Consider the following 24,993-nt stretch of genomic DNA (forward strand, 5'->3'; position numbering starts at 1 on the left):
GCAGGCTAAGATAAAAGGTAGGGAGGAGGGACTTGGAGGAGGGGCGTTGGAAATGCGATAGGTGGAAGGAGGTTAAGGTGAGGGTGATAGGCCGGAGAGGGGGTGGGGGCAGAGAGGTCAGGAAGAAGATTGCAGGTTAGGCTGAGTTCGAGGGTTGGGACTGAGACAAGGTGGGGGGAGGGGAAATGAGGAAACTGGAGAAATCTGAGTTCATCCCTTGTGGTTGGAGGGTTCTTAGGCAGAAGATGAGGCGCTCTTCCTCCAGCCGTCATGTTGCTATGGTCTGGTGATGGAGGAGTCCAAGGACCTGCATGTCCTTGGTGGAGTGGGAGGGGGAGTTGAAGTATTGAGCCATGGGGTGGTTGGGTTGGTTGGTCCAGGTGTCCCAGAGGTGTTCTCTGAAACGTTCCGCAAGTAGGCGGCCTGTCTCCCCAATATAGAGGAGGCCACATCGGGTGCAGCGGATGCAGTAAATAATGTGTGTGGAGGTGCAGGTGAATTTGTGATGGATATGGAAGGATCCCTTGGGGCCTTGGAGGGAAGTGAGGGGGAGAGCTGTGGGCGCAAGTTTTGCATTTCTTGCGGTTGCAGGGGAAGGTGCCGGGAGTGGAGGTTGGGTTGGTGGGGGGTGTGGACCTGACAAGGGAGTCACGGAAGGAGTGGTCTTTTCAGAACGCTGATAGGGGAGGGGAGGGAAATATATCCCTGGTGGTGGGGTCCGTTTGGAGGTGGCGGAAATGACGAAGAATGATAAGATGTATATGGAGGTTGGTTGGGTGGTAGGCGAGGACCAGTAGGGTTCTGTCCTGGTGGCGATTGGAGAGGCGGGGCTCAAGGGCGGAGGAGTGGGAAGTGGAGGGGATGCGGTGGAGAGCATCGTCGATCATGTATGGGGGGAAAATTCCGTGTGTGTCTACCTCTGTCGAACTATCTCTGTTTGTAGCTGTATCTATGTGCATGAGTGTATGCACGAGTGTGTTTCTGTTTGTGTGCATCTCTGTGCAGTGGGGTCTCTATTCTCTTAGCTGTGAAATCATTGAAATGGGTTTAAGCACCGCCCCTCCCTCCCCAAAACCTTCTCTCCCTTTTACGCTTGTGTTTAAGGTGATACAACACCGTATGTTCATATGTGTGACTCCTGTGCGTTTGTGTCCGTGGGTCTATCTCTGGCTGAAATGGGACTCATTGGAGGGAAGTTTGAATGAATTATGAAGTGGTGAGTCAGAGTCTCTCGCTCTCCTCTTGTGTTTAAACTGATGCAATGCCATCCTCTAATGGCCTCCCTGTGCCACTAGGTGGAAGTGAGGACTGCAGATGCTGGAGATCAGAGTCAAGATTAGAGTGGTGCTGGAAACGTACAGCAGGTCAGCAGCATCCGAGAAGCGAGAAAATTGATGTTTCGGGCAAAAACCTTTAATCAGGAATGAGACAGGGAGCCTCCGGGGAGGAGAGATAAATGGGAGGGTGGTGGGGCTGGGGAGAAAGTAGCTAAGAGTACAATAGGTGGATGGGGGTGGGGATGAAGGTGATAGGTTGGAGAGGAGGGTGGGAAGGAAGATTGGCAGGTCATAAGGGCGGTGCTGAGCTGGAAGGTTGGAACTGGGGTAAGGTGGGGGGAGGGGAAATGAGGAAACTAGTGAAGGTCACATTGATGCCCTGGGGTTGTTCCGAGGCAGAAGATGAGGCGTTCTTCCTCCAGGCGTCTGGTGGTGAGGAAGCGGTGGTGGAGGAGGTCCAGGACCTGCATGTCCTCGGCAGAGTGGGATGGAGGATTGAAATGATCGACCACGGGGCTATGGGGTTGATTGGTGCGGAGTGTCCCAGAGATGTTCCCTAAAGTGCTCTGCGAGAAGGTGTCCAGTCTCCCCAATGTAAAGAAGACCGCATTGGGAGCAACGAATACAATAAATGACATTGGTGGATGTGTAGGTGAAACTTTGATGGATGTGGAAGGCTCCTTTGGGGCTTTGGATGGAGGTGAAGGGGGAGGTGTGGGGGTGCAGGTTTTGCAATTCCTGCAGTGTCAGGGGAAGGTGCTGGGAGGGTGGGTTGTTGGGGGTGCATGGACCTGACCAGGTAGTCATGGGGGGAACAGTCTTTGCGGAAAGTGGAAAGGGGTGGGGAGGGTAATGACCCCTGGTGGTGGGGTCCGTTTGGAGGTGGCAGAAATGTCGGCAGATAATGCGGTTTATGCGAAGGTTGGTAGGAGGGAAGGTGAGGACTGGGGGATTCTGTCTTTGTTGAGGTTGGAGGGGTGGTGTTTGAGGGTGGAGGTTTGGGGCATGGATGAGATGCATTGGAGGGCATTTTCAACATGTGGGAGGGGAAATTACGGTCTTTAAAGAAGGATGCCATCTGGTGTGCTCTGTGGTGGAACTGGTCCTCCTGGGAGCAGATATGGCGGAGGCGGCGGAATTAGGAATATGGGATAGTACTTTTGTAGGAAGTAAGGTGGGAAGAGGTATAATCCAGATAGCTGTGGGAGTCGGTGGGTTTGTAAAAAATGTCAGTGTTAAGTTGGTCGTCGTTGATGGAGAGGTCCAGGAAGGGGAGGGAGGTGTCAGAGATGGTTCAGGAGAATTTAAGGTCAGAGTGGAATGTGTTGGTGAAGTTGATGAACAGCTCAACCTCCTCGTGGGAGCATGAGGTGGCACGAGGAAGAGGTGGGGAGTGGTGCCGATATACAATGGAAGATGGACTGTTCTACGTAGCCAACAAAGAGACAGACATAGCTGGGGCCATGCAGGTGTACATGGCTCTGGAGGAAGTGGGAGTATTCGAAGGAGAAATTGTTCAGGGTGAGGACCAGTTCAGCCAAACGAATGAGAGTGTCAGTGGAAGGGTATTGGTGGGGACGTCGGGAGAGGAAGAAATGGAGGGCTTGGAGGCCCTAGTCATGGTGGATGGAGGTGTAGAGGGATTGGATGTCCATGGTGAAGATGAGGTGTTGGGGACTAGGGAAACGGAAGACTTGGAGGAGGTGGAGGGCGTGGGTGCTGTCTTGAATGTACGTGGGGAGCTTCTGGACTAGGAGGGATAGGACAGTATCAAGACAGGTGGAGATGAGTTCAATGGGGCAGGAACAGGCTGAGACAATGGGTCGGTCGGGGTGGTTAGGCGTGTGGATCTTGGGAAGGAGGTAGAATTGGGCAGTGTGGGGTTCCTGGACTGTGAGATTGGAAGCTGTGGGTGGGAGATCTCCTGATGTAATGAGGTTGTGTATGGTCTGATAGATGATGGTTTGGTGATGGGAGATGGGGTCATGGTCAAGGGGGTGGTAGGAGAACATGTCTTCGAGTTGGCGCCTGGCTTCAACGGTGTAGAGGTCAGTGCGCCAGACTACTACTGCACCTCCTTTATCTGCTGGTTTGATGGTGAGGTTGAGGTTGGAGCAGAAGGAGTGGAGGGCTGCACGTTGTGAGGGTGAGAGGTTGGAGTGGGGGAGGGGGTAGACAGGTTGAGGCAGTTACTGTCTTGACAGCAATTGAAAATGAAGAGGTCAAGGGCGAGTAATAGGCCAGCATGGGGTGTCCGAGTGGATGGAGTGTGTTGGAGGCAGGTGAAGAGGTCCTCAGAAAGTGGGTGGGAGTCCTGATTGAAAAGCTAAGCTCGGAGGCAGAGGCGGAGGTGACAGAAGAAGTGACGATGACATCACTTTCACCCCCATCACGGCCGCTTCCGCAGCCACTTCTGCCCCTCACCATTTCACATGCACATCACTTTCACACCTCACGTCATCGTTGATGTTACGCATTCAGCGACTTCCGCACCCCCTTACTGCTGTGTTCGCCACCACTTCCGCCCCCACCAACACCACTCACCTACATACTGCCTACATGCACCCCTCCAAGGATCCTACTGTCACCATCTCCGCACCCCCAGAACCCTGAGGGGAACATCACCTCTGTTAATGACTCCACCCGCATTCCCCCTACCACCAGTCTCGCTCTGTTACAGGCTCCACTTCCACACCTACACCAGGTCGTAGCTCCCAGCCCTGCCATGTTTTCACCATCCCCCCAGACCTCTCCCTCACTGAGGATGTACGATCAGTCCTCAACAAAATCTTTACATTTATCCCCCTCCGTTCAAGTCATCAACAAATTCAATACATGTCGTGATGTCGAATACTTCTTCCGCCGCCTCCGAGCTTACTTTTTCAAACAGGACTCCCGCCCACCTTCCGAAGACCCTTTCACCCGCCTCTGACACACTGTATCCACCTGGACACCCCGTGCTGGCCTATTACCCACCCTCGATCTCTTCATTTCCAACTGCTGCTGAAACACTGGATGCTGCCTGACCTGCTTTTCCAGCACCACTCTTGTCCCTACACCACTACACAAGCGGCGGATTTTTTCTTGGAGAAAGTACCAAAACTTGTGAATCTCTCAGGTTGCACAGTTGTTTCCTTCTTCAAACAATGTCTTTGGAGACAGCAGTTTTCTCCAATCGGTGTTGGCCTTGACATATGAATAAACTCAGTGTTGGTCTCACCCCCTCCACTTTTCAATTAGTTTCTCAGGAGAGAGTAGGTTTCAAACATTAGAGATTACAATAAAATACACCATGGCTCCTTTCAAAACGGTTCCCTCCAAAGTGCCTGGATCCAGTTCCAATTGAACTACTCTATTTAATGTGTATAATGTCAGGAAAACTGCAGAGGGAACACCTAAATTGCTGAACATGAGCGTGTTTCACTCGAAGGAGCCTGAGTACAATTGGAAACGTCTCCACACCAACATACTGTATGTGTCTGTTGATGCTGCTGTGAGCTACCCTCTCTGACTGAATGGCTAATGATTTTCACCCTTCATCATCCCGTGTGCAGGTCAGCAGATAGTGGGATTACATCACTTTAAACACACGGGAGCAATCAGGAAAAAGACCCAGTACTTTTCTCTCCATCTCTTTCATTCCATTTCTCTCCTTACCATCCTTTGTTTTTCTCTCCTTTCTCTCCCCCCCAGCCCCAAGCCTCTATCTGCTGTCCCACCCACCAGAGCAGGTCACTCTCGGAGGCGTACTGTGGGCGGGAAAGCCTGTTGTGGGAAACTCTTGATGCCACATGTAACCATATTTTCTTTGTTTTTATTTTAAGTTAATGTGAATGGCACTTATACACAAGGACAGTACATACATTTCACTGTATTTTTATGAAAAAACCCGTGACAAATTTCAATCCCACTCTGTCAATCTCTTTCTCACCACTCTCTCTCTACCCCTCTCTTTCTCTCCAGCTATCTCTCTCTCACTCTTTCTGTCCCTCTCTCAAGATTTGTCTCTCATTGTCTACCTCCTTCACAGTCCCACACTCTTTCTCCCTCACCAACACACCCCGACCCTATCTCTCTCCTCTCCTATATTTTCTCTCTCAATCTCCTGCACGCATCCCTCCCATATTCTCTCTCTCCTGCATCCATCCCATATTCTCTGTCTCTCCTGCACCCCTCTGACATTCTTTCTCTCTCTCTCTCTCTCTGTTCTTACTCTTTGTCCCATATTCTCTCCTTACCCCCGCCCATATTCTCTCTCTCTATCTATCTATCTCTCTCTCTCTGTATTTCCTGTAATATCTGAGTTACGTGAAGTTCCACTGGCTTTTCAACCATAGTAGGCAGCACTCCTACCTATGATCCAGCTATATTGTTACCAAGGGCAAATTATATTCTGGGAGCTGAGAGTTTCTCCAGTACTCCAGCCACCACTTCTCTCCACGTTTCACTGGACACTCCAACCTCACTTGACATAATGAAGGACTTCTTGTCTCACCATGTATGAATGCATTTTATGGCAATGTTCTTTGAGTTATATATCTCATCTCTCAACATCAAAGGTTACCATGATTCCATATCTCTTCATGCTGTGACTTCTTTACCTGGCCTTTGCAAGCAAACCTTACCTTCACAAATAAATAGCTTAAGATTTCCTTCTCAGCCAACCTCTGACCAGGTTATACATTCTGGTGCATCTTTTTAGCCTCCACTGTGCTTTCCTTCACCACTTTTAACAAAATTTACTGATTTATCCTGTTTTCCTACATCCATCTTAGACGCTAGCAGAGACATCACTGAGAGGAATTCTGGGAGATGGCACTGCAGTCACAACGATAAGGGATCAGATCACTACAGGATACCTTACTAATTGAGGCAAGGAAGAGCATTGAATGTGAGGATGGCAGAGACATCACCTTGAGGAATTCTGGGATTGAGAATTTAACAAACAATCCAGGTCTTTTTCAATATATAATTTCAGTTACATCAACTGTAAACTTTTGCAATAAATTCTGTGTCTTACAATCTTATTCTCTACAACCACCTTGATGAAGGAGCAGCGCTTTGAAAGCTAGTGCTTCCAAATAAACCTGTTGGATTATAACCTGGTGTTATGTGATTTTAAACTTTGTACTATAGTCCTTTGCTGTTCTGCTTTGTGCTTATATTAACCAAAAGGTCCTGCACCATGTGTATTCTGTCTTTCATTCAGCATGCCCTGAAACATTAACTTTGGATCACTCTCCACAGATATCAGTAAATATTGCCAATCTTCACCTACCTCTGGAGAAACTGATGTTTGATTTTCCTGATCCACTGCAGTCTGTGTGGTGAAAGTGCACCTGCAATACTGTTAGGTAAGGAGTAATCAAATTATCATGAAGGACCAGTGGTATTTGTCCAAATGAACAACAATTGACATTTTTTCATATATTTGATGTTTTGCAACAATCTGACATATTACACAAGGTTATCATATAACAATATTTGACAGCAGGCACATATGGATATGTTAGGACAAGTGACCAAAAACTGTGCCAAGCAGATTTTTAAGGAGTATCCTGAACAAACAAAGGGATGTTGAAAATTAGGGAGGTTTAGGGAGTAAATCCAGGAGCTTATTGCTTTGGAAACTGAAAGCATGTAAAAGGTGAAGAAGATGGGAGAGTTAAAATTGGAAATCCATAGGAGTTTGCAATTCAGGGGAGGGCAAATATTTTAGACGAAAAACCAAAATAACTGTGGATGCTGGAAATGAGAAGCACAGACAGGAAATGCTGGAGAGATGAGCAGGTTTGTCAGCATCTATGGTGAGAAAGCACTTTAAGTCCAATGACCCTTCAGATGTATCTCAGAGATAGACGGAGGAGTGTCGAGAGCTACCTTTTGTTTTTAGCTGCAGCAAGCCTTTTAAAATACCAGGATCTCTAACTGAACATCTTTTTGATCTAGTTTCTAAGTTATGTTTATGTCCTGGACTGCAAATGCAAGATTCTGATGACTTGCAGGTGCCACTGTTGGACTGGCATGGACAAAGTTAAAAGCCACACAACACCAGGTTATAGTCAAACAGGTTTATTTGGAAGCACTAGCTTCAGAGCGCTGCTCCTTCACCAGGTGGTTGAGGAGGTTAAGATCATGCTCACAGAATTTATAGCCAAAGGAGTCCTGCTTCCTGGAGATGTGATACAGTAACAATCTTAGATCAAAACTTTCATTTTTTATAATGGGGTATGCTGATTTCTATTCTTTTGATATGTAAATCCCATAACTTGTTTTAAATTACATTCTCAAGATAGCTCAGCTATTTAAACAATAGGTGTGAAGTCTGTTTGTGTCCCAATGCTATATCAGACTGACATTCTCATGACAATCGATGTCAGTTTCTAATAATGACAACAGGAAGCACTGCACATCCTCAAGCGCGCATTGGGCCCTGGATGATTGATATCAGTACAGGACCAATTGGAGGGCAGGTTCGGGGCTGAAGGATCGGGCGAGAGCAACTGGTCCTCCAACCAATCAGAGTAAAGGAGGGACCGGGGGGGAGGAAGGAGGATAAACCACGTGATCGTCCGCGCGAGTAGCGCGGTATCGTTGTGACCGAGATTTGGGAATGTCAGTCGGACATGGTAAAGAAAGATAAACAGCAGCAAGCGGGAAAAAATTGTGTTGATATGATCCGAGAGGTTTTACAATCAAATGGTGCACGTTGCAAAACACATTTGAAACTTCTTAGCCTATGTTTACAGCAAACGGGAAACGCTTCAAATGATGATAGGCCCAAAACACCGCCGCCATCTTTATTGGGAGCAAGAATCCGAGGCACGCATGCGCGGACAAGCTTCAGCTGGACGCATGCGCAGCCTTCCCTTGTAGAGAGTGAGGGTAGCAAATTCAAACCAAGAGAAATGTTTGTTTCTTCTGTATTTCTTTCCCAGACTGTAGGATCATAACAGCTAACACTGCTCTGATTCGCCTCTGTGCTCTCTTATCACCTTTTTGTCAACATCTGACTACCTCAGTCTCTGATCATGGATGTATTTTAGATCTGTTTAGTTTTTTACTGTTACTTTCACGAATCTCGTGCTGCTCATTTACCAGATTAATTTTTCCACAATATCTTTCACAGTCAGAAACTCGTCTTCCAGTGAGAGAGCCCATTTTCCTTCTGTTTCTAACCATCAAATTCTGTGCTATCTTGATTTCCTGCAATTCATTTTGCACTCCCTGAGACATTAACTGTGTGTTTCCCTCCTCAGATATCAGTGATCAATGCCAAAGTCCTGTTGCCTGTAGAGAAGGTGATGTTTCACGATCTTGTACTACTGCAGTTCGTGTGGTGAAGGTGTTCCCACAATCCGTTTAGGTAAGAAGTTACAAATCATTCACCCAGTGGTACTGAAGAGTTGATTATATATGTCCAAATCATCAACAGTTTGTATTTTTATTGTTTACAATTTCACAAAAATATTATTAAGAACTTTTGACATGAGGCCACAGCTGGAGATATTAGGTCAGGCGACCAAAAGCATTGCCAAATAAGGAGGTTTTCACAAATGTCTTAAAGGAGGAAAGCGGACTTGAGAGTGTTAAGGTGGGAATTCCAGACCATGTTGCCTTAGCAACTGTAGAAACTGTCACCAGTAATGAAGCAATAAATAAATGCATTGTTGCAATGTGAAACTAAATGAATTGTCAAAGTCTCAAAGCTTGTCTGGTGTATGGAGATTGGGATGATCACAACCAGGAATTAAATCAAGGATGAAGATTTTAAAATATGGCTTAGGAGCCTTTTCAGAGATGAACATGTTCTAATACAATTAAGCAAGTGGGCAATATAGGTTTAGATATTCCCTGTAACCTCAAGAATTTGAATGTGAAAAGTGGGCTGGGAGTGTATTTGGTTACTTAAGTAAGTTTCAGAGAATATCTACAATGTGGAAAAAGGCCATTCAGCCCAATAAGTTCACACCAACTCCTGGAAGAGCACCTCTGCCATATCCACCCCCTTAACCTCACCCATACCTCCTGCACCACCCTTGGTCACTCCACCTAACCTACACATCCCTGGACACTATGGGTATTTACCATGGCCAATCCACCTAACCTGCACATCTTTGCACATTGGGAGAAAACCGGAGCACCCAGTGTAAACCCTCACAGACACTGGAAGAATGTGCAAACACCACTCAGATTGTAGCCAGAGGGTGGAATTGAGCACAGCTGCCTAACACTGTGAGGCAGCAGTATTAACAACTGTGCCAGCCTGGAGGTAACACAGGAATAGATGAGAGTTTCAGCAAATGAGCTGAAACTAGGGTGGTGTCGAGTGATGTCACTGAAGTGGAAATATGTGGTCTTGGTGCAGGACTGAGCTGTCATCCACACCTCACCTCTGGAATTCAGCTGTTTTGTCAGTTTGTGGATTAGGTCTATGACAAGCTCAGGAGCTGAGTGGGCCTGGCAGACCACAAACTGGGCTTCAGTGGCAGGTGCTGCTTGAGACCACTGTTGGAGCCACCTTCCATCATATTACTGATGATAGTGATAGACAGATGGAGGGGAAACTGGCTGGGTTGTTTTTGCCCTGTAGCTTTGTGCTGAATGTATCTGGGCAATGTTCCACATAGTCGGTAGATGTCAGTACTGTAGTGGTACTGAAACAGCTTGGCTTGGCAGGCAGTAAGTTCGGGAGCACAAGCCTTCAGAAGTATTTCCAGAATGTTGGCAGGGCCCATAGCCATTTCATGATTTGAAATGCGTTTCTTGATATTATGTGATGTGAACCGTATTGGTTGAAAACTCGCATCTGTGATGTTGGGGACCACTGGAGAAGGCTGAGATGGACCATCCACTTGGCATTTCTGGCTGAAGACTGCCTCAAATGCTGTTGTCCTTTGCGTGGATGTATTAGACCCCTCCATCAGTAAGGCTAGGAATTTTTGTGGCACCTCCTCCAGTGAGTTGTTTAATTGTCCATCACTGTTCAAGACTGGCTGTGGAAGAAGTGCAGAGCTTAGATCTGATCCATTGGTTGTCAGATCACTTAGTTCTTTTCTTGTTACTTGTGTTGGTAGGCAAGTAGGTTTGGTTGCTTCACCAGGTTGGCACCTAATTATTAGGTATGCCCAGTGCTGCTCCTGGCATGCCCTCTTGCACTGCACTGACCATTGAACCAGGGTTGACCCCCTGGCTTGATGGTAATGTTTGAATGGGAAATATGCCAGGCCACGAGGTTACACATTGTACTGAAGTACAATTCTGCTGCCGTTAGTGTCCGAGTTTTGACTTCCTATATCTGTTCGAAGTTCCTCCCATTTAGCACGGTGATAGTGTCACTCAACACAATGGCAGGTTTTCTCATCTTTAAGGTGCGGTGTTGTCTCGAAAGATACTGTGTGCAGTGGTCACTCTTAACGATGCTGTGATGGATAGATGCATCTGCAGCTGGCAAATTTGTAACGATGAGATCAAGTATGTTTTTCCCTCGTGTTGGTTCTCTCACCACTTGCTGCAGACCAGTCGAGCAGCTATATCCTTTATGAGCTGACCAGCTCGATCAGTAATCCTGCTGCTGCACTACTCTTGATGGTGAATATTGAAATCTGGTACTTAGCATATATTTGGCACCTTTACACTCTCCGTACTTCCTCCATGTGTTGTTCAACATGGGGAAGTACTGATTTATCAGCCGAGGTAATCAGCAGGAGCCGTGAGACTTCCTGGTGTCCAGAGTCAAAGCTGAGTATTCCCAGGTCAAATCTTTCGTCTCTGTTCACTGCTGTGCTGCCACCTCTGCCTGGTCTATCATGCTGTTGGGACAGGACATATCTAGGGATGGTGATGGTGGTGGTGTTGTTAAAGTACAGTTTTGAGATGGCCCAGGGAATCCCTGTGGACTCGGACCCGTAAAGCCTCTCTTTTGGTTCATCCCGAAGATCATACGTTTTGGAAGTCTGGAATAAAAGCCACTTACGGACAGTTTAGTTTAATTTTAGTCATGCCCTTCTATTCACTAATAGCATCACTGTAACAACATAACACTATAAGCTATTGAACCATTGAACCAGGGTTGACTCCTTGGCTTGATGGTAATGTTTGAATGGGAAATATGCCAGGCCTATAAGCTAAACTAACTAGGTTCTAATAGCCCCAGCGGCTATTCCGATGTACTGATACAAAGTGGCTTCCTTTATACAAAAGTTGAAAAAAACATTGCATGTTCTTAATTAGACAGATAACAGTGAAAGACAATAATTCGTAAAGAAGAAAAGTTCATTGACAGGTCTATGTATACTTGACTAATCACTCCTACAGGTCCTAAGCCATTCATCAGGTGGGAAAAAATACCCAGCCTGCTAGCGAGATAAACTCCTATCATAAAGCGTTACCAGTTTGTGCTAATTAGAGAGTTCATAAAGTAACCTTGCACAGCTTGCATGTCTGATATCATTGTTTTACGAAATGGCTTCTTAGCAAGGAGGGCAAATTTTTGACCATAAAACGGTTTCCCGACAGATTGTGTCAGAATCTCTTCAACATTCGGTTTAGAATAACTTTAAGCTGGGAGCAGATTCCTGCTTTTTATCTTATGCACAGAATCATTCTGTACCTGAGGTTGAAATGTTACTGCAAGGTTGTATTTAAAATGATTAATCAGTCTTGAATTAAACATACCTTTTTTCAAGTTTGTGATTCAAATAAGACATAAGATCTGATAAGTTAGAATCAACAGTGGGGCAGTCTGTAAGGTCTGTAGAGTGGTCTGCAAGAACAGCAAGTAAGTTAAGCCTTTATCAATATTACCTTTTACAGAGTTTGTATTTAATAACTGGTAATGGCTACTCAATGTCATCATAAAATCCCAAAACGCAATTAAATTCAATCCATAGCAAGTAAGCACTAAGAGTTAATTTTCTACTGGATTCAACAGGTTCAGCACTAAAATGGTCTCTCTCTCTCTAGTGCCCTTTTGAACTCTCAAGTCAGGGTTTTGTAATAGCAAAGATTTTTTCTCTGTGTCTGCCCTGCTGGCAAGGGGAAATAAGAATCCATTATAATTGGCAGCATCTGACCGTTAATTACAAATTTTTTGATAGTATCGAGTTTTGGTTCAGGGTCAGAATTGAACACTGTCATTAATTTCACAAGGGAATGGCTGTGAATGTTATCATTTAGTGTCCTGTTCACACAGATTCATCAATGCTAAGGCAAATGTTCTTCATTGTCTTACAGTTATCACTTGGTAAGCATAGGTCCCTATCTTTTGTATTCCTTAAGTTCCTTCCTTTTTCTGAGCCTTCTGCCTGTCTATTTTCTAGTTCAGTAAATGTGTTCTATAATTCAGCATTACATTTTAGTCAAAATGTTTAAAGACAAGTTTTAAGGCTATAGACTTTCTCACTGTCACAAAGCTGGTTCTTTTTTCTAAAAGCTGTTTCTTTTCTCAAGGATACTGTGTCCTTGATTTTTCTTCAGAGGAGTAGTAAACAGCTCCTAGCTCCGAGGTGACTAGTTTGGTGGAGAGATTAAAGGGTATTGAGAGGCCTTTTCATTTATATGTAAGCAGATGAGACTTCAGGCCAAAGTGAACTGTGTGGAAACAGGTTGCGAAACACTCTCTCTCCTTCTGCCCTTCTAACTTCAACCTGTAAGCATTTTTTCCATTTTTACTTTTTTTTTAGGGGAGTTTGCTTATTAGGACTGTGTATATTCCGAATAGCATAATTAAGCCTCGTTAGGATAGACTGATTTCTTTCGGGGTTCTTTGTCTTTCATTGTGTAACTTTGTGAATACTTTTTTTTGTCTGTATTAAAACCTGATAATCAACCTAGCTAACTTACTCCAGGTAATTTTTGCTTTACACTTGACTTTACAATTTGTTTTGGTATGATCTGGGTTACCTGCTTCAGAATGTTTTGAGTGGTCTGGCCTAGTCCATAATAGACTGGAGGCTTTTTGCAGGATTTCAAACAGCGAGTGGTAGGTGCTAGTGTCTTTATTTTGAGTGTTGGTTTGCTTGGGTTGACAAAGCTTGGGATTGTAATAGCTCTTTCAGTCGCCAAACGTTTTCTGGGAGTGGATGCAGTGACTTTGGAAATTTTGTAAAAGGTGAATAAGACCAAGCTGCAAGAATTAACAGACCAGCTGGGATTGGACCAGGCTGCTTCTGTGAGGAAAGGCGAGATAATTACAGGAGTAGTTCAGCATTTAAACCGGTGGGGCTGTCTCGGTTCCACGATCGGTCAATAAACACTTAATCGATCTGACTGTTAAGCCTTCACTCTCTATTTTTCATATGGCCGGGCACAGAGCATCCAGAAACAGGTTTTGCACATCCATGTTCCTTGGAGAATAAGAGATATACGGAAATAAACTGGGAAGTACGAACCTAATTGTGTAAGATGTAGAGATAGGAGATGCTGTTCAGATTAAGCAACATCCTTATAGGCATAAAACTCTAAAGTTGGCACATGTTCAGAGGGAGATAACGCACATGCTCCAAGATGGCATAATCGAAAGTGAGTTACAGTGACTGGAGCTCACCTATAGTCACGGTGCCAAAACCAGATGTTACCCATTGGTTAAGTGTGGACTATCGCAAAGTCAACGCCATTACAAAGACTGATGCATATCTAATTCCATGGTTGGAGGACTCTGTCTAAAAAGTGGGACAAGCAACTTACATTTCTCAGTTGAACTTGCTAAGAGGCTACTGGCAAGTACCTTTGTCAGAGAGACCAAAGGCAATTTCGTAACGCCAAATGGACTATGTCAATTCAAAGTCATGCCATTTGGTATGAAAAACGCTCCAGCCACATTTCAGAGACTGCCTAAGAAAATCATTGCCAGATTACCCGACTGTGTGGTTTACGTTGACCTAGTGATTTTTAGTAACTCATGGAAGGAATATTTACAGCATTTATCGGACTTGTTCGAGTGACTTTGGAAGGCAGCCTTGGTGGTAAACCTAGCTAAAAGTGAATTTGCCAAAGCCCAACTCACCTTCCAGGTCCATGTTATTGGACATGGACAAATGGCCCCAAAAGATGCAAAAACGAAAGTAATTGGGGAATTTCCCACACCGTCGACCAAAAAAAAAGCGGTACTATGGTTACTGGGATTGAGTGGATTTTACCAAAAGTTTATGCTGAACTTTAAGCAGTGCGGCTGCTCCACTCACCGAATTGTTTTTAAAAAAAAGGGAAAGAAGGTTCAGTGGACTGTGAAAAGTCATTTGACAGCCTAAAAACTGTGTTAACCACTGCCCCAGTATTAGCCACACAGAAATGAAGCCTTTCAAGGTGGCTATCAATGCCAGTGATGTGGGTTTGGGTGTTGGTGCGATACTCCTGTAGGAGAATGACGAAGGAATGGAAGGACCTATCGGGTATTTTTCTGGGAAGTTGGGCATTCATCAACAGAAATATTCAACAGTTAAGAAAGAGACTTTCACTTTGGTGTTGGCATTACAACATTTCAGTGTTCATATTGCCAGCAATGCGTCTGAGGCAATCGTATACAGTGATCATAATCACTAATCACTTCAGATGAGACATTTGTGGAAAACTTTAAGGACAAAAATGTCAGACTGTTTAGATGAAGTTTATTGTTGCAGCCATTCAATTTGACAATTGTGCATGTGGCATGTCGCGAAAAAGTGATTGTTGATGTGTTATTGAGGCTCAAAAGAGATATGGAGGCATTCGGTGACATGTGTGCCACGGCCTGAATTCACATGTGGTTGTGCATGTTTGCATGTGTATAGGTAGTATAGTCTTTAGACTACTAACCGGGTTTTTGAGGGTTCTAAAAATGAAGCCATCTTTTGATTTTGATTTTTTTAAAAAAGGGCAAGGTGTCACAAAGCTAGTCCTTTCTTTACTAAAAGCTGTTCCTTTTCTCAAAGATACTGTATGCTTGATTTTTTTTCAGAAGGGTCGTAAACAGCTCCTGGCTCCGAAGTGACTAGTTGGTATTGAGAGGCCTTTTTGTTTATATGTAAACAGATGAGACTTCAGGCCAAGTTTTAAAAGTTACCTGTATAATGAAAGGGGAATGGTCAGCTCTTGTGCTGAGCAGTTCAGTCCAGAACTAGTTAGGAGTTCAACAGTGAGCTGTATGGAAGCAGGTTCCGAAACACTCTCCTTCTGCCCTTGTAACTTCAACCTGTAAGCATTTGTTCCATTTTAACTGTTTTCTTTTAAGGGGGTTTGCTTATTAGGACTTGTGTATATTTGGAACAGCATAATTAAGTCTAGTTTGGATCGACTGAGTTCTGTAGGGGTTCTTTATTCTGTTCTTTGTGTTTAATTGTGTAATTTTGTGAATAAAGTTTTTTCTGTTATTAAAATCTGGTAGTCAACCTAGCTAACTTACTCTGCAAATTTTCACTGTATATTTACCAAAACAAATTGCAAAGTTATGGTCTGGGGCTGCCTGCTTAAGAACGTTTTGAGTGGTCTGGCCTAGTCCGTAACAGTGAGGTCTGGTAATTGTCTGTAAGGTATGATTCCATGAGTATGACTTTGTCAGGCTGTTCCTTGACTAGTCTTTGAGACAGCTCTCCGCATTTTGGCAATAACCCCCAGATGTTAGTGAGGAAGACTTTGCAGGGTCAAGAGGGCTGATTGTCTCGTTCTGTTTTCTAATGCCTTGGTAGATGTCATGTGGTCCATCCAGTTTCATTCCTTTGTTGAGACTTTGCAATGATTAATACAATTTTTTTCCCTGAAGGACATTAGGGTTTTTTTATGCCATTCACAGTGGTTCCATGTAGATCAGTCTGTTCTTAATTCCAGTTATTCTTTCTTAACTTCAGATTCCACTATCTGCCGAGGTGGGATTCGAAGCCGGACTTCAGTTGTATATTTTAATATCCTGGATAAAAGTTAAATGCATCAGGTTTGTTCACTCATTTTAAATATCACTGACACAGGTTTTGTTTCTTTGTGAAATATAGTCCATCATCCTGTCGTCTTCGTCCTCCCTCTAACAACAGGAGTGAGGAGCACATGGAGTTTCTCTGTCACTAAGATTGAGACAATCTGATCAGCTGCCTCTGCTGCTTCCCTCCATTCAACTAGCCCACCGAGCCAAACTGTCTGACGTGATGCTCCTGGCTTTAGTCCTAAACGTACATCTTTCTCCAGTCACTTGTCTTTCCGAGTTCATATTGACTCTTCACCCATTCTCGCAAAACTACAGGCATTCCAACTCTGTTTTTCTCCCACTCATCCTCCTCCTACTGCTACTCCTCCTCCTCCCCCTCTTCCTCCCCCTCCTCCTCCCCCTCCTCCTCTCCTGTTCTTTTATTATCTCTTCTACAAGATACAACTTCACATTTTCCTGCTTTAAGTTCCATAGGCCAACCTAATGCTCATATCACCTATCAGTTTCTCTCTGTAAACTGTTTGTGACCTTCTCGGAACTCTACTGTTATGACTTTTCTGAGATCCTCCCTCATTGTTTGATGATCTTTATTGAGAGCTCTGAGCAGCACGGTGCGTGTCTAAGTGTTATCTTTTTTTCAGGATACTCTTTGGAATTGCTAAGAGGAGCTTGCTGCCCATTGTTCAGAATGGAGGCGACTTGCATATCATTAGAATTAGCCTTTCACACCCCATGTCCTGATGACACAGAAGGGCAACTCCCCATATCTCACTAACTCTTGAAATGTTCTGCACCATGTGTCAAAGATTTTGGTCTGCAGTTCCAAGATGGAAACCCACATAGATTTCCCCCTGAATTGGCTGCTAGCCTCCAGAAGGGATAGTGTGCAGCAGGGAGAATGCACAGTTGTCCTAGGCCATGAGGAGGGGATGCTGTGAATTTTTGTCCTGGACTGACTGTGATGCCTATGATGAATTTGTATTACAGGGTATTACAAGTGGACTTGCAGGTGGGAATCTCAGTAATTGTAACACCAAACTGTGACGGAATTACTCAGTCCATCAGTACCTGGATATTAGCATTGTTTGTGAGTATTGTGTTCCAGTTCATTCCCACTTGCTGCAGAGAAATTCTTGTTAAATCACTCCAATCTCTTGATCGATCTTGCCCAAAATTTTCACTGTTCTTTTATGTTCAGCTGATGAGTGTAAGTTTTAGCATCCTAATATATACCTTCAGCAAGCCCCACTATCACAGCTCCTCTCAATTTCCTTTACTCCAAGGAGAACAGTCTGTTTCCCAAACCCCTGATAACCCAATGTCTGTTTGCTATCTTTAAGATACCCATCAGGATTGTGATGGAACATTTTCCACTTGCCTGCATCAGTGCAGCCCCTAACAATATTAAAGAAAATGCTTTGTCCTGGAGGATTTTCAGTGTGCCAGAGTGGGGTTCCATCCACCACCTTCAAATTCCTTCTCTTCACTCCCGATGCACGGTGGCCTCACTATGTAAAAGGTAAAGTCACCATTGTCCTACGAGACCATAGGGGTGCGCTCTCACTAGGGAGAGATGACTGGTGGTGCTTTAACCTGAAGCTTACCACAGCCTAGGCAAGGGGAGAGGTTGAGAAGCAGAGTCCATCTATTGTAGATGGATATTCTCAATGTGTACCAGCAACACCCATATCACATGAATGAATAATCTTTTTTTTAAAAAAACCCTATCCCTGCAACTAAAATCCCTCATCCTTCCAACCATTCTGGTAAATCTCCTGTGACCCATCTCGGGGACCCTGCCATCCTTCCCAACATGCAGGTAATGAAAAATGTGTTGCTGGAAAAGCGCAGCAGGTCAGGCAGCATTAAAGGAGCAGGAGAATCGATGTTTTGGGCAGAAGCCCTTCTTCAGGAGTGAGGAGGGTGTGCCAAGCAGGCTAAGATAAAAGGTAGGGAGGAGGGACTTGGGAGAGGGGCGTTGGGAATGCGATAGGTGGAAAGAGGTTAAGGTGAGGGTGATAGGCCGGAGAGAGGGTGGGGGCAGAGAGGTCGGGAAGAAGATTGCAGGTCAAGAAGGCGGTGCTGAGTCTGAGGGTTGGGACTGACATAAGGTGGGGGGAGGGGAAATGAGGAAGGTGGAGAAATCTGCATTCATCCCTTGTGGTTGGAGGGTTCCTAGGTGGAAGATGAGGCGCTCTTCCTCCAGGCGTCGTGTTGCCATTGTCTGGTGATGGAGGAGGCCAAGGACCTGCGTGTCCTTGGTGGAGTGGGAGGGGGAGTTAAAGTGTTCAGCCATGGGGTGGTTGGGTTGGTTGGTTGGTGCGGGTGTCCCAGAGGTGTTCTCTGAAACGTTCCGCAAGTAATAAATGATGTGTGTGGAGGTGCAGGTGAATTTGTGACGGATATGGAAGGATCCCTTGGGGCCTTGGAGGAAAGTCAGGGGGGAGATGTGGGCGCAAGTTTTGCATTTCTTGGGGTTGCAGGGGAAGGTGCCGAGAGTGGAGGTTGGGTTGGTGGGGGGTGTGGACCTGACGAGGGAGTCGCGGAGGGAGTGGTCTTTCCGGAACACTTATAGGGGAGGGGAGGGAAATATATCCTTGGTGGTGGGGTCCGTTTGGAGGTGGCTGAAATGACGAAGGATGATACGATGTTTCTGGAGGTTGGTGGGGTGAAGGTGAGGACCAGTGGGGTTCTGTCCTAGTGGTGATTGGAGGGACGGGGTTCAAGGGCAGAGAAGCGGGAAGTGGAGGAGATGCGGTGGAGAGCATTGTCAAGCATCACCAACCACGTCTGAGGAAGGAGGCCATCTGGGTTGTTCGGTAAGCCTCATCCATCGCCAGACCATGGCAACACGACGCCTGGAGGAAGAGCACCTCATCTTCCGCCTAGGAACCCTCCAACCACAAGGGATGAATGCAGATTTCTCCAGCTTCCTCATTTCCTCTCCCCCCACCTTTTCTAATCCCAACCCTCGGAATCAGCACCGCCTTCTTGACCTGCAATCATCTTCCCGACCTCTCTGCCCTCACCCCCTCTCCGACCTATCACCCTCACCTTAACTTCCTTCCACCTATCGCATTCCCAACACCCCTCCCCCAAATCCCTCCTCCCTACCTTTTATCTTAGCCTGCTTGGCACACCCTCCTCATTCCTGAAGAAGGGCTTCTGCCCGAATGTCGATTCTCCTGCTCCTTTAATGCTGCCTGACCTGCTGCGCTTTTCCAGCAACACATTTTCAGCTCTGATCTCCAGTATCTGCAATCCTCACTTTCTCCAACGTGCGGTTAATCTCTGGTTTGCAAAGGCCTAGATGCTCTGTGTTTCTTGGTTTGAGGCTGGAAAATCACAGCAGGCCAGAAAGCATCTGAGCAGGAGGAAAGTCAGCGTTTCGGGCAAAACCCCACATACCTATAGACTCTGACTTCCAGCATCTGTAGTCCTTACAGTCTCCTAGAGGCTGTGTGTTCCTGTGTGTGGTGTCATCACAGTGACAATTAACATTGAACCTCACAGTCTGTAAAGGTGGGAGACACAGAAATACTGACAACACTTAAGATATGTTTAGATTCGCACTTGTGATGCCAAGGCAGACAGGTCAATGGGCCAAGCACTGGAAAATGGCATAACTAACACAGACTGGATGGCCACAGAGTCTTTTTCTGTCCTGGAGACCACCAAGACACTTAATGTAGGAATGTGACAAGCCCCATTTGAAACCAGGTCAGAGAAGATGATATTAGAATAGGGGAGACATGTTTTTGGGAGGAAGGTGAAGTCGAAAAGTCGAGCAGTTTAGGAGGAAATTCTGGAGCGTGGGGCCCAGGAATCTGAAAGTGCCACCATCAAGTGGAGAAATAAAAATGGGAAATCTATTCTCATAAGAATGGAATTAGAGGAGAGTGCATATCACAGATTTGAGAGGCTGGAGGAGATTGGGAGATGGGGGGGTGGGGTTCACAGTTGAGATTAGATGATATTATAGAGACAGATGTTTATGAAACCACACATAGCAATGTTTGTGATACCAGACGTAGTAAGAGTTCTGAGGCTGGAGATCTTTAGAGTTAGGCAGGTAGGACAAGTCTCCCTATCTCCTTTTCCATCTATCCACTCCACCCTGTCCTCCCTGACCTATCACCTTCATCCCCTCCCCCACTCACCCATTGTACTCTATGCTACTTTCTCCCCACCCCCACCCTCCTCTAGCTTATCTCTCCATGCTTCAGGCTCACTGTCTTTATTCCTGATGAAGGGCTTTTGCCTGAATCGTCGACTTCGAAGCTCCTTGGATGCTGCCTGAACTGCTGTGCTCTTCCAGCACCACTAATCCAGAATTTTTTTGTAATAACCTAATTATTTCAGGATTTTGGACAGTGGAGGAAAAAGCACCATTCACACCAGGAACAAACCATATCGTCTGTGAAGCTTCATCTAACATGTCCAAACACAGTCAGACTGGGGAGAGACCATGGAAATGTGGGATTTGTGAGAAGAGATTTCTTTACGCATGCCAACTTGAAACTCACCAACGCAGTCACACTGGAGAGAAGCCATTCATCTGCTCTGCTTGTGGGAAGGGATTCACTCAGTCATCCAACCTGAAGGAACACCAACGAGTCCACACTGGAGAAAAGCCATTCACCTGCTCTAGTTGTGGGAAAGGATTCATTCAGTCATCTGGCCTGCTTAAACACCAGAGAGTTCACACTGGGGAGAGACCATTCACCTGCTCTGATTGTGGGAAAGGATTTGCTCAGTCATCCAGCCTGTTGAAACACCAGCGAGTTCACACTGGGGAGAGACCATTCACCTGTTCCCAGTGTGGGAAAGGATTCACTCAATCATCCAGCCTGCTGATACACCAACGTGTTCACACTGGGGAGAGACCATTCACCTGCTCTGATTGTGGGAAAGGATTCAGTCACTCATCGACGCTGCTTAAACACCAGCGAGTACACACAGGAGAGAGACCATTGACCTGTTCTGTGTGTGGGAAAGGTTTCGTTGATTTGAACTCTCTGCTGAGACACCAGCGAGTTCACACTGGGATGAGACCATTCACCTGCTCGGAGTGTGGGAAAGGATTCACTTGCTCATCTAACTTACTGAGACACCAGCGAATTCACAGGGGGGAGAAACTATTCACATGCTCTGAGTGTGGGAAAGGATTCACTCGGCCATCCAGACTGATAGCACACCAGCAAATTCACAAAGAACCACAGTTGAAGGATTTTGCTCTGATTTATACCAAGGAATGAACCATGGTCTTTGAGCCACTGATGCTGATGTTATTGATCTCTGCTCAATTCAATTGTCAGTAAAATGTTAATAACAATTGTGTAACAATTACAATGTAGGTTTTGTAAATAATCACATCATCACTATACGTGGTTGGTCATGGCATTAATCAACTCCAGCCTCCCCACTACTCTTGATCCACTCCAATTTGCCCAACAGACCAACCAATCCATGTCGGATGTCGTATCGCTTGCCCTTCACTCCTCCCTAGAACGTCTTGACACCAAGAACAGCTACGTAAGAATCCTACTCATTCCATACAGTTCAGCCTTCAACACTATTATCCCCTTGAGACTGATTGATTGATTATTAAACTTAGTGATCTCAGACTAAGCCCCACTCTCTGTAACTGGATCCTCAGTTTCTTAAACCACAGGCCACAATCCTCACTATAACACTCAACACTGGAGCCCCCCAGGGGTGTGTACTCACCCCCTACTGTACTCACTGTATATCCATGACTGCATCGCCAAATACCAGACTAATGCCATTTACGAGTTCGCTGATGACACCATTATAATCAGTCAAATCTCAGATGGCAACGAAATGGACTTCAGATGGGTGGTGGAAGATCTGGAAAAATGGTGTACTGACAGCAATCTAGCTCTCAATGGCGGCAAAACAAAGAACTCATTATTGACTTTCGGCGGGATGTTACTCATGCCCTGTTACACATTAACAGCACAAGAGGTGGAACAAGTGGAGAGTTTCAAGCTTCTGGGAGTGGTCATCAACAACGGGCTTTCTTGAACTCTTCTTGTGGACGCACTGCTTACAACGGCCCAATAGGCAGCTGACAGTGAATATCCTTGCCAACTTTTATAGGTATGCCATCGAGAGCATTCTGTCTGGATGTATCATTACCTGGTATGACAACTGTACCAGAGAGTGGTGAACTCGGTCCGGACAATCACAAAGGCCAACCTCCCATCTATAGCATCCGTCTACCAGGCCCGCTGTCAAGGAAAGGCCGCCAGCATTCTTCAAGATCCATCCCACCCTGGTAATGTTTTTCAACAACCTCTACCAGAAGCCTGAACATGCACCAGCTGGTTTCGAAACAGTTTCTACCCTACTGTTGTTAGAATACTGAATGGACTCTCAAATTCTTAACATTTGCCTGTACCTGTGTTTTTGTTCTTGCTACTGTTTACTTATTTACTTATCTATGCTACTTAGCTCTGTGATCTGCCTATATCGCTTGCAAGACAAAGCTTTTTGCTGTGCCTTGGTAAAATAAGTACCATGAAAATAAATTCAATTCAATTCAATACATCAACATATTCAGTGGGTAAAAGGTTGTCCACCTGAGTACTGTATGAAAAGAGATTTCCTGGTTTTTCACCAGTTAATTTATAAGTAACTTTAGTGGTTTTTTGAAGCTACTGTTATCTAGATCCAAACCATGTTTCTGAGCTTCTTTCTGATGATCATTAGATAGTCATAGAATCTGTGGAGTGTGGAAACACGCCATTCTGCCAAATGCATATGACACTCCAAACAGCATTTCACCCAGACCCAGGCGACTGACTGTGTGGAGTTTGCACATTCTCCCCGTGTCTGCGTGGGTTTCCTCTGGGTGCCCTGGTTTCCTCCCACAGTCGAAAGATGTGCAGGTTAGGTGAATTGGTCATGTTAAATTGCCCATAGTGTTAGGTAAGAGGTAAATGTAGGGGTATGGGTGGGTTGCGCTTCGGCAGGTCGGTGTGGACTTGTTGGGCCGAAGGGCCTGTTTCCACACTGTAAGTAATCTAATCTAATTAATCTAATCCATACCCCGAATCTATCCCTTTAACCCTGCATATCACTTGGCTATTTCACCTAATCTACACATCCTTGGACACTATGGACAATTTAGCATAGCTAATCCACCTAACCTGCACATCTTTGCATTGTAGGAGGAATCTGGAGCACCCGGAAAATCCATGCAGACACAGGGAGAATGTGTAAACTCCACATAGTTACCTGAAGCTGGAATTTAACATCGATTTCTGGCACGGAGAGGCAGTAACGTTAATGACTGTGTCATTGTGACATTTGTACTCACCACATGTCTAGCTACTTGTATGTGAGAAAAATGATATTAATCAAATTTTTAAAACTTTTATGCATTAAGTCCTTATCTCTAGAGCAGACGCATTTATTTTGACGGGCTTTCCATCTCCTTTATCACCTCCATCCTCACCTTCAAGCCCCTCCCCCATTTATTTCTCTGTCCCCTTCCCCCTCCCCAGTCTTGAAGAAGGGTTATGCCTGAAATGTCAACGCTCTGGCTCCTCAGATGCTGCCTGATCTCCTGTGCTTTTTCCAGTGTCACACTTCTTCAACTCTGACTCACCAACATCTGCAGTCCTCACTTTCTCCTAAGTCAGCTGTAACAGCAAGTATTGGATTCTGCTGATATACACATCCAGGACTCAGTTTTTCACTCAATCAGTCGGAGACTGATTCCCTGTTCTTTAATGGTGTCACCACAATGTCATGTGTAAGTAGACCATTATGTCTACATGTTATTTTTAACTGAAATCCTGTTAAGGATCAATATCAAATTGAAGATGATCAATAAGCTACCAGAGTCCAGTCCAGCAGCTTGAAATTGACAGGCAAAATGATACTTTTAAGGTCTGAATGTTGGGAATCTCACCCTGATCGGTTTGATAGACTGCTATAAATTTGTGTAAAGTGACGTGGAAGGCAGGAAGCTAGAATTTGTAAAAATGATGTTGGGGGGTGGGGGGGGTGCTAAGCGTGTGTGGTCCCTTTAAGAGATATAGTATTTTTATAAGCTTAGAGATTTATGCAAAAATATCTGTTATCATGTATAGGTTGTAGACAGTTCTGAAATTGAAACATCTATCTGATTGGAAATTTTAGGCTTGTTTTAATGTTTTGACAACTAGCTGGAATCAGCCAATTATTTTAATTCAAGCACTTTGAAACTAAAAGACAATTGCATTTCAATCTGGTGATTTTGACTCCACAAAACCAATCCTATGCAAGAAATATTGTTATGTCATCACAGATATAAAGAACGGGGCAGTTGAACAGAGAGAGAGAGAGCTAACTGCCATTTGCCAGAGCTAAGAGTCCTCAGCTTGGACTCTGCAAGATGGCGGCGATTCTGTAGAACTGCTGTGGACTGCTCTGCCTAACAGTCAAGGCACACTGGTGTTTTTTGCCATCCCTGGCCAACTCATGTGATGGAATTATTAATTTAAAACCTTACAGAACACATATTTGTTAATATTTGGGAGTGGAAAGGATGCCAAAGGGAAAAGGAGCAAGCAGGGAGGACACTGTCCTGCAGCACCTACAACACCAGAGACTGCAGCAGCAGCAGCCTCTCCTGAACCCCCCGGGGACCTGACAGACTCGCAGGAATTGGCTGCGGCGATGGAGAGACTTACCTTGAAAGCTGGGGCTGTGACGGAGGGGATCCATGTGGAGATTCGTGCCCAGGTCCAACCTATTGCATCCATGCTGCAGAAGCATGAGCAGGAGATCCAGGGCCTTGGGGAGAGGCTG

At 45.3% G+C, this 24,993-nt stretch overlaps 1 protein-coding gene across 3 annotated transcripts; it reads left to right on the top strand.

Annotated features, from left to right (window-relative positions):
* The first annotated feature begins 7,813 nt into the window (after positions 1-7,813).
* LOC140469545 (uncharacterized) lies at positions 7,814-22,743 on the top strand. 3 transcript variants are annotated; one of them, XM_072566153.1, is made up of 5 exons: positions 7,814-7,906; positions 8,537-8,643; positions 16,100-16,182; positions 17,158-17,257; positions 20,533-22,743. In XM_072566153.1, the coding sequence occupies exon 5, from the start codon at positions 20,607-20,609 to the stop codon at positions 21,426-21,428; it is 822 nt and encodes a 273-aa protein (XP_072422254.1). In that variant the 5' UTR covers positions 7,814-7,906; positions 8,537-8,643; positions 16,100-16,182; positions 17,158-17,257; positions 20,533-20,606; the 3' UTR covers positions 21,429-22,743. The 3 variants fall into 3 exon arrangements, with proteins under 3 accessions (XP_072422254.1, XP_072422255.1, XP_072422256.1); XM_072566154.1 differs by having other exon boundaries at positions 7,859-8,099; XM_072566155.1 differs by lacking the exon at positions 7,814-7,906 and adding an exon at positions 8,147-8,187.
* Positions 22,744-24,993: the final 2,250 nt, after the last annotated feature.

Source organism: Chiloscyllium punctatum, chromosome 49, assembly GCF_047496795.1.
Source record: "Chiloscyllium punctatum isolate Juve2018m chromosome 49, sChiPun1.3, whole genome shotgun sequence".
Lineage (NCBI taxonomy): Eukaryota > Metazoa > Chordata > Chondrichthyes > Orectolobiformes > Hemiscylliidae > Chiloscyllium > Chiloscyllium punctatum.

What these genes read in the sequence shown, in the direction of transcription:
- LOC140469545 (XM_072566153.1), top strand. Translation starts at nt 20,607, where the DNA reads ATGTCCAAACACAGTCAGACTGGGGAGAGACCATGGAAATGTGGGATT.